General features: G+C 33.8%; 1 protein-coding gene across 1 annotated transcript; it reads left to right on the forward strand.

Moving 5' to 3' along the window:
* The first annotated feature begins 4470 nt into the window (after positions 1 to 4470).
* Positions 4471 to 9383, forward strand: LOC131595311 (YTH domain-containing protein ECT4-like). The gene is made up of 7 exons (XM_058867633.1): positions 4471 to 4800; positions 4902 to 5043; positions 5129 to 5202; positions 5287 to 5733; positions 6355 to 6897; positions 7009 to 7221; positions 8389 to 9383. Exons 1-7 carry the CDS (start codon positions 4753 to 4755, stop codon positions 8947 to 8949), a joined length of 2028 nt encoding a protein of 675 aa, XP_058723616.1. The 5' UTR covers positions 4471 to 4752; the 3' UTR covers positions 8950 to 9383.
* Positions 9384 to 9603: the final 220 nt, after the last annotated feature.

A 9603-nucleotide genomic window follows, 5' to 3' on the forward strand; every position in this document is an offset into this window, starting at 1 on the left:
TCGAATTGAGTTGGGCATTCATTCTCAACAATAAGTCCTTAAGTGGGGTCATTCTTTTAGTTACATTTCTAAAGTTTCCCAAGTGGTTTTTGATTTTTACATAGTGGCATTTTTAAAGTGTTGTAGTTTCTGCACGCTATGAAAGAATCCACTTATGATATGCATGAGAAGAGAAGGGAAAGGAAATAGGTACAAAGTATATAAAGCTTCAAAATGAACTCATTGAACGTGTAAAATATATTAGGTGTTTTCATTGAAGAAGTTATTCCCTTTGCTGCTTTATTGTCCATATACCTACTAGACTCGTCTATTGCATAGGCTAAAAGCCAACTCCAAATGGTCAAATGTAGAAATTCTTTAAATGAATGCCTATTTAAATTGATTTATTTGAGTTTATTAGGTGAGAGGCACGTCTTAGCCCTGACTCATTTTCTTTCGCACTGGCCATGGATGTGTGACAAAAATCAACTATGACAGTGTTGGCGAACTGAGTTCCATTGTCTAAAATAAATTTATTTTCGTCATCCATCCACGAGCCAGTGCAAAAGAAAACAAGGCGAGACTAAGACGTGTCTCTGACCTAATTGACGAAATAAGAGATGTGGTCCACATCCGAGAAATCTCCGCTGAGAATAGGGCGGCCTGAAGATACAACTCAAAAGTGGTTCGAAGGGAAATGCAAGAAGGCAACCTGATGTTAGGAAAAGTTGTCGTGCCCACCTAGAAGGGGAAACTACAGCCCAACTAGGAAATACCTTATCACATGTCTCACGGAACCTACAAGATTGAGGAGTTAGATGGACGAGTCGTTTCCAAAACTTAGAACTCGTTTAACTTAAGATATTACTATATTTAATTTTTTATTTAAAAGGTGAGTTGCCTCCTAGTGTATAAATGTCTTTGAAAAAAATCTTTATTGTTATTTGCAACATGTTTACTTGGTTCTACAATCGACTTAAATGTTAAACTTTCATAAGAAGTCCCTTACCTCCCTAAAAGGGCAATATAGCTGTTGAACATCCACACGAAGATCCTTGTCGCCTTAAAAAAGACAATGCAGATGCTAAATTTCTACTGGAAGATCCTTGCTATCCTTAAAGGGCAATAATAATGGTGAATTATAATGAAAAGATTCTTGCTGCCCCAAAGGAAATACATATACTGCCTCTACGAGACATCTCTAATGTAGACCATTCAACTCAAAGTCTTTTTAGAGAGACTCAAATTAAAGTCTCTCTTAAGGGACTAAACTTAAAGTCTCGTCTGAGGAACTTAATTTAAAGTCTCGCATAAGGGATTCAACTTAAAATCTTTCTTAAGAGACTCAACTTTAAGTCTCTTCTGATAGACTCAACTTAAAGTCTTGCCTGATTTTTTGCATTTAAGGCCCCTGTAAATAGTTTTAGTGAAGGAAAACAAGATTAAATAACTTCACCTTTTTCAAAGTCTCGTGCTTGAGGGATTGTGTTTCAGTATATTTGTGAAAGGCCCACAAGGGGATACGTGGGAGACTAGTGACGTAACACCTTTCCCACAATTCCTTATGGATCTCCTTTTACTATTTTGATTGCCCATTTACTAGATATGATGCCCTTTACTAAAAAAATGTTGACCACTTCATGGTCAGTTCTCCTGAAACGTGGGAACATGGGAAATTATGTGTCCTTAGTCCTAAAGTGCAGGAGAAGGAGTCAGGGAAGTTAATCACACACTCTTGAATGATATGAGATTAACCACCCCACTCATATAGGCGCTCGCTATTTTCTAGAGGTCTAAAATCCTAGCCCAAGAGCTACTGTAAATACATCAACCCTAAGACGGAGAGAGATCCATTTCATTATGAAAATACCATGTTCAAAGCTTCCCACCTATGTAGCACCCTAAACCCAATTTTTCTTCTTTATATTTAATGTAAATAACACTACAGAACATTAAAATATAACACAAAGATGTCACATCACACATATATACTTAAGTTTTTATTCATGAATAATAATAGAATTTCAAACAACACACTAGCATAATGATCTCAATTTCAACATAATATCAAGAAGTAAAAAATACTCCAAATAAAATTTCTAACCCCGATGTTACAATATCAAAGCCTTTAATCTAATTTAACTTAACTAGCAGACTTACAAGTTCACCAAAACATAATCCTAAGGAAAAACTATTGAATTGATCTTCTATACCATCTTCCATAATATGACGCAACAACTACTCCTTAGTCTCAACATGATAATACTCTGCACATGGGTTCTTACGGAGAAACATAAAAATAAAAGGGCTGAGAATGCATTCTACAAATTAATATGGTACAATATACTAAGAGTAGCATAAATGCGAGATATACAATTCTCATGACATCTTATACAATCACTGAACATTTCAGATTGTACTTATAACATCATACGATCCTTTACCATATACATTAAGATTAGTTGACATTTTTTCAATATACACATAACATTAATACATAATTCACAATAATACATATAACACCGTTTGACATTTTACAATAAGCATATAACCTCACCTCAAGCCACATTTCACATATATACATATTACATAGATTCACTTTTGTCATATATACATATATCATCGATTAACATTTCACGCCTTACATGTATCATCAATTCACATTTCACATATATACATATAACATATATATGGATGCTTATGAGATGCACTTGTCCTTTAGACCAAGGCATGTGGTACAATTATTGGACTTATAGCTTATTTTCCAGATTCCTAATAATTTAGGAGGATATATGAGCTATGTCTCATATTACAACATTTTACTAGACGTCCGTAGACATGCAATGCCTAGAAGTACATGCGGTCTACGAACACTCTATATCTCCCTTCGCTAAACTCTACTTCTAGGAGTATATGTGAGCTACAATTTTACTACACACTCTCTCGCTTAAGAGCACCTACATTGGTGGGTTCCACACAAATTTCAACATAATTGAGTCATAATTTTCTGAATATATACTGTGCAAGGAGATACAAATTTGTGCAGGAGGTGCTCTGGTGCTCTGCAGAGCACCATAGTATTATGGGGGCGGGGAGAAATTTTTGAATTAAAAAATAAAATTCAAAGAAAAATAATGTTAATATATTAAAGTAAAATATAATTTTTGAATATACTGTAAGATTAGTGGAGTCCATTTTAGAATTTTAGATGAGTAGTATGAATATTTAAGAAATGTAGTTGAGTGGTTTAAATAATTGGAAAATGTGAAATATTATATTATATTAAATAAGGTCTATTTTAATCACAAGTTGAGTGACATGAATATGGATGCTCTAATGTTCTCGTTCAAATAAGGGGGAGGAGAAGAGAGAGATTTTAATGGAGGGAAGAGAAGGGGAGAAGAGAGATTTTTTAATCAAATAAGTGATATTAATTAAAAATATGTTTGGCTTAGGAAGGGAGGAGAGGAGTTTTATTAATAAGGGTTAATAGTAATTTACCCCTGTAATATGAGCGTGTTTCGGTTTATCCCACCGTTGCCAAAGGCAGGTTTTGGCAACGATTTTTTTGAACAAACTGTTGCCAAAATGTAGAGAGGGGGAAAAGCAAAATTCGCTAACATTACAGGGTGAATTACTATTAACCCTATTAATAATTTACATTTTTATCCTTATGATCTTATATAAATAACATGATATTCAAATATGAAACTTCACTCATTTTTTTGGTAATAAAATTTCTAATATTGAGTGACTAAAAAAGTTATAATTTAACACATAACGTAAAAAAACTGAGTACACTTAATTCAGATTATAACTTTTAAATCGCGATGAATCATCTAATAAAACAAATACATAAAATAAATAATTTAAAAATAATTTGAAGGTATAGAACAATTATAATAAATTGATAAAAACTCGAAAAAAATCTCATAGAAAAGAAACAGTAACATGAATAAAAATAAATAATTTTAAAATATTAAGATTAAAATAAAAATATTCTAATAAATACAGTAATTTTTTAAGAGGTTAAAGGTAGTGCACTGACAGTGTAAAAAAGTTTTACACTGTCATCCAATAGAAACAAATTGTTTTGCCATGTCATATAAGTTTTTTTTAAATTACAGTCTGACTTGTCCTGATTCATGGTCGTGATTAGTTGACAGTGTAAAACTTTTTTATACTGTCAGTACATCACCCATTTTCTATTTTTTAAATATAAAAATTCATATTTTTTCTCCTCGCCAAATTTTCCCAATTTAAAAAAAAAAAAAGTTCCAAGAGAGTTTACTCCCTTCTCTTTCATTCCTTCCTAAAATTTAATCCAAACACGATTAATTAGAAATTTCCGCTTTATAACCTCCCACTAATCTCATTGGACAATGACGAATATACTCCTCAAAGCCAAAACAATGGCATAGGGATGTCCCAAGTGGCATTTCCGTTGTGCCCGAAGCACCACAAGGTCATTTAAGTAAATATACTCAAAACAAAAAGTGAGTAAATCTCACCAAAACGCTTCGTATCTTAAATAGTGCAACAATCTCCCCCCTCTCCACTCACCTCTGGTTTCTCAAAAGCTTCACCATTCCGGTTAATGTTAGGGTTTCATAATTCCCATTGCAAAATGATGCACAATCATATTTCTCTTCAATTTCCACTCCCCAATTCCAATTCTTCTCGCCACTCTTCCCAAAACATGAATTGATACAATATCTTCTTCTTTTGGGTAAGTCACTTCTCGTGGCTGTCTACAGTGGCAGCAGTTCTGATATGGAAATGTATAATGTTACTGAAGCTAGGGTCCCTGAAGCTTACTGGGTAATTTTTTGTAATTTCTTTTTGCTTTTTTTTATTGTTAAGATAATAATTGTGTGTATTGCCACTATAGTTGATAATGTGTGTTGTTTTATTTGGTTTAGAATGAAGGAGCTGATTTAAATTCGCGCTTTGCAAGCCCGAATTTCGAGCAGTCTGGTGCATTGATTAATGAAGGAGCCCCTGAGTTTGTCGACCAGAGCATGTATTACCCTGCTGCAACCAATTATGGGTATAATGGTACAGGTAAATTTAAAATGGATATGATAGTTCTTTTGTTTCGGTGGTGTTTAATGCATCGTGTTAATGATTTATTATTTGGTGGATTTAGGATTTGAACCACCCGGGGAATGGGAGGACCAGCAACGGATTTTTGGTGTAGATGGTCCCGAAGTTCAGTACACGGTGGGTTTGACTTCGACTTCGGTTTCTCTGTTCTATTTTGGGTTGGTAACCGATTTTGACGTGTTTTGTTTTTCTTTATCCTAGGGTGGACAGAATGAAAATTTTCCATATGTATATTATAGCTATGGATATGCACAGTCTCCGTATAATCCATATAATCCGTACATACCGGGTGCTGTGGTAGGAGTTGATGGTTCATTTGTTGGAGGGCAACCTTATTACAACCTCCCCGATTATCAGAATCCTGCTTCTTCACCTTCTTATGGTCCCCTTGTTCAACCCGACAAATTTTCTTATAATTCTGCAAACTCTTTGGTTGGAGCCAGCGCTTCTGTCAATAGACCTGATGGAAGAGGTTTGAAACACAAGTTCAATTCAGCTTATGGTAACTTTTCTAGGAACTCTTCACAACTTTTATCAAATCAGGCAAGTTCCTTGGCCAGGGTACCAGACGGGCCGAGAGCTAATGATGGGAGGAAGCATGTTTCTGGAAGTAGGTTTCTCAACAGAGCTTCATCAGCTGTTCTTCAGGTATAATAATTTTATTCTTTTTTGGATTTCCAATGAATTTAAGTTTGTCCTGACTACTTCAGTCTCTGGTTAAGTGAGGATAATGGCTAAACCAGTCTTCCATCTGTTTTAAAATGAGCGTTGTTTAAGGTTGTTGTACACATATTAAAAAATACAATAAAGTTGTCAAATGATTAATGATAACACTTTTATCAAATTAACCTTACTAGATTATGGCAATGTGAATTTAAAGGAGTGAGTCTCAAGGCAACATGGCTTTGTAATTTGGAAACTACTCCTGCTATGTTTACATGTTCACGGCAATCTAATAGTTATAATAATTACTAATGTTATCTCTTACGAAAGCAGTAGCAAGCATGCACCATTCCCATATTGATTTCACACTGCTCTAGGATAGTAAACACATTAAAATGGACTACAGTAGTAATAATTAGTACAGATTTTCTGACCTGCTTAAAGTTAATTAATGAGGGCAAAGTTGGAATGAAAAAGTCAATTGTTCATTGAAAGTTGAAAACAACACTCATTTTGAAACAATTTTTTTTGTTGCTAAAGTGACACTCATTTTGAAACAGAGGGAGTAAATGTAATAATGGTTGACCGTGATGTTCTATTTTGTAGGATAGAAGTTCTGATGCTTCAATGCAACATGTAGATGCTATTTCTAATGGGAATAATATTTCTCATCGTAATCAATTGAAAGTAGCTGCTTCAAGAAGTGAATTTTCTCATTTTGCATCAAATGCCAATGGACAGCCTACAGTTGCTAAACTTAGGCCGAAGGTTGACATATCAGAAGTATCAAATGATGGAAATGGTAGTGTTGATGTATTGGGTGAGCAAAATCGAGGCCCTAGGACTAGTAGATCAAAACTTCAACTATCTGTGAAAGCTTATACAACCAAGGTAGGAGGTGGTAACGAGCAAGGGAACATCATCATTTATACCGATCAATACAACAAGGAGGATTTCCCTCTTAACTATGATAATGCAAAGTTTTTTGTTATAAAATCATACAGTGAGGATGATGTGCACAAAAGCATTAAATACAATGTGTGGTCTTCTACACCTCATGGAAACAAGAAGTTGGGAAATGCTTATGAGGATGCAAAGAAACTATCAGCTGAAAAAGCGGGAGTCTGTCCAATCTTCCTATTTTTTTCTGTAAGTATGATGGCGTCTTTAAATGAGTATTTTTTGTTTTATCTTGCAAGCTAATCACTTTATGTTTTTCACACTGGCTTTAATATTCTTTCTTCTATTTTTATCATGCAGGTTAATGCTAGCGGTCAATTCTGTGGAGTTGCAGAGATGATTGGTTCAGTTGATTTTAATAAGGATATGGACTTCTGGCAACAAGATAAATGGAGTGGGAGCTTTCCTGTAAAGTGGCATATCATAAAAGATGTACCAAATGCAAATTTCAAACACATTATTCTAGAAAACAATGAAAACAAGCCCGTAACTAATAGCAGAGATACACAAGAGGTATACATTGTTTGTTGGAAATTGGAATATAAGAAAGTATCTTAAATGTTTTGATATTATGTTAGTGTTCTAGTTTATTTTGTAAGACTAGCTTTTAATCTAGAGTATTTTAAATTGTCTCCTAAGATTAGCTTCGATACTACGTAGTTATTGTGATTTGTTTTCCAATTTTTTATTTAGAGTCTTGTATTCCTGTAGTAGAGATTAATGTTTATTCTTTTAATCATGTTAGTATCAAGCAATGTTTTAAAAATTGGATCAGTGCGAGACCTCTGCGGCATGGTTCAATTGGTTCAGTCGTTGAATTAGATAACAACTAAATGAGTAAAAATATAACAGAAGTAACTTAATAAAATCAACAAATAAAATTAGATTGTAACAACTGTGGTTCAACCTAGATCAATTTAGTTCAATCTCAGTGCAGTACTATCGGGATCAAACCAACCAGTGAATTGGCTGGTTCCCGGTTCAAATGGCTGGTTTCAAAACATTGCTATCAAGCTACGCCATAATTATATATTTATTTTAATATTCTCCTTTTATCTACAACTCTTAATTAATAATTAATTATGTTTCTGAGTTGATTTATAAAGTTTATACTAGGCAATTTCAGCTCTCTCGACATTTTTAGTCTTTGTAGGTAAGGTTTTTACCCGAGTAGTTGCATTGAGTTTGTTTGCTAAAATGATTATTGCCATTTCTCAAGTGTCTTATTCTGTTATATCAATTGCTGAGTTCTCCAATGATTCAATTGATTGATTAAACCAATGAATATATGTTTGATTTCTTGGTGTTTGGTTTAAGGTTTTAGTGAACTTGATATGCTTGAAGAGAGTAATTATACAAACTTTGCTAGATGTTTGTTGGATTAATAGACCTACTTTTTGTGCTAATTATTTTGATTTTGGATTTAGTTGATATTAGGATATGGTGGTTGTTACGATGGTTGCAGCAGTGCAGTCTACATGATTACTGATATGAATTTATTACTTGAATGAAGTTAACTGTTGACTAGTTTACCTTTTGTTTTTAATGTTGGATTAAAAAAATTATTGGAATGGGGTTAATTTTGACTTTTGTTAATTTTGCTTAATATTGGTCATGTCTATTTTTCCTCCTGCTTCTTGAGTTGTAATATTGCGTATTGAATGTTCTTGCTCTTGGCAGATAATGTATCTTAAAGGATTGGAAATGCTGAAAATATTCAAAAGTCATACTTTGAAGACATCTTTGCTTGATGATTTCATGTATTATGAAAACCGTCAGAAGATCATGCAGGATGAGAAAGCTAAGCTCTTTCTCAAAAGTGTAGAAGGTCCATTATTCATACAACCATTGGAAGCTCCTCGAAAGTTGATTGTTGGCAAACCTCCCACCAAGAATGAGAAGAATTTAAAGATCAAGGATGATTCTGATAACTTAAACCAGTTGTCCATTTCAAGCTCTGAGCAGAACATCCGTAATTCTGACGTCCCCAATATCAAGTCTGTGAATGAGCAGGTGGAGAAAATTGCAGTTCATGAAGATATTTCTTCGATCTTAAAGATTGGTTCGGTCACTATTACCCCAAAGCAGGTTGAGACAAAACAATCTGGCATTGTTAACAGAGAACAAATTGATGTTCTTACTGTAGGCTCAATGCCCATTAAAGTTAATGGGTTCACTGGCTCTCCGGGTTTCTTGAAAGTAGGAAGTATACAACTTAACCCAAAAGCTTTACAACCGTAAAAAGGAGATGCCGCTTAGCGTTTGCTTTTTAGTTTGTCATTTGGTTTGGTCAAGTTGGATTAATGTTTCTTGATTGAGAAGTTGTTTCTCTTTGATCTATTTCTGCTTCTAATGCTTTAATACAAAGGCCCTTCCAATTTTCATGAAATTTCAAGCTGCGGTGTTGACTTCTAAAACTTCTCAAAGCTAGTCCTTCTTTTTGCATACATACTTGGGTCAGTTTTCTCTGAATTTCTTCCTATCTCTTGTGGGGAAACATGAAGAAAACTTCTCTCCACTTTCATTCCATGTTATTATATTCACAAGATCTATCTTTGCTGTGTTGTTAAGAATGTATGTGTTCCATTTTGATTATGATTTGGTTCTGAAAGTGTTGAAATGTTTACAAGTGAGTGAGAGTTTATTCTTTAACAATAGTAAATTCTTTTGGTTTATTTGCTGTTGTTCACTATTGTGGAATCAAGATACAACGTGAAGATACCATTTCAATCGGGGTTCTGACATCATACTTTACCTAGAAATACATAAAAGAGTTAAATATGTTTTTTAGGGTTTAGGGTTTAGGTCTTATTAAAAAAAAACATATTTTGATATCTATAAAATTTTTATGTATTTAGTTTTAGTTTCGGTTATTTTCTAAAATTTTGAAAATTG

This window comes from Vicia villosa, linkage group LG4 (genome assembly GCF_029867415.1).
Source record: "Vicia villosa cultivar HV-30 ecotype Madison, WI linkage group LG4, Vvil1.0, whole genome shotgun sequence".
Classification (NCBI taxonomy): Eukaryota; Viridiplantae; Streptophyta; class Magnoliopsida; order Fabales; family Fabaceae; genus Vicia; species Vicia villosa.

Excerpts from the sequence above, each read along its gene's own strand:
- LOC131595311 (XM_058867633.1), top strand. The coding sequence starts at position 4,753 with ATGGAAATGTATAATGTTACTGAAGCTAGGGTCCCTGAAGCTTACTGG. Across the intron at positions 4,801-4,901 it reads GGGTCCCTGAAGCTTACTGG|AATGAAGGAGCTGATTTAAA; the intron begins GTAATTTTTTGT and ends TATTTGGTTTAG. Across the intron at positions 5,203-5,286 it reads GTCCCGAAGTTCAGTACACG|GGTGGACAGAATGAAAATTT; the intron begins GTGGGTTTGACT and ends TCTTTATCCTAG.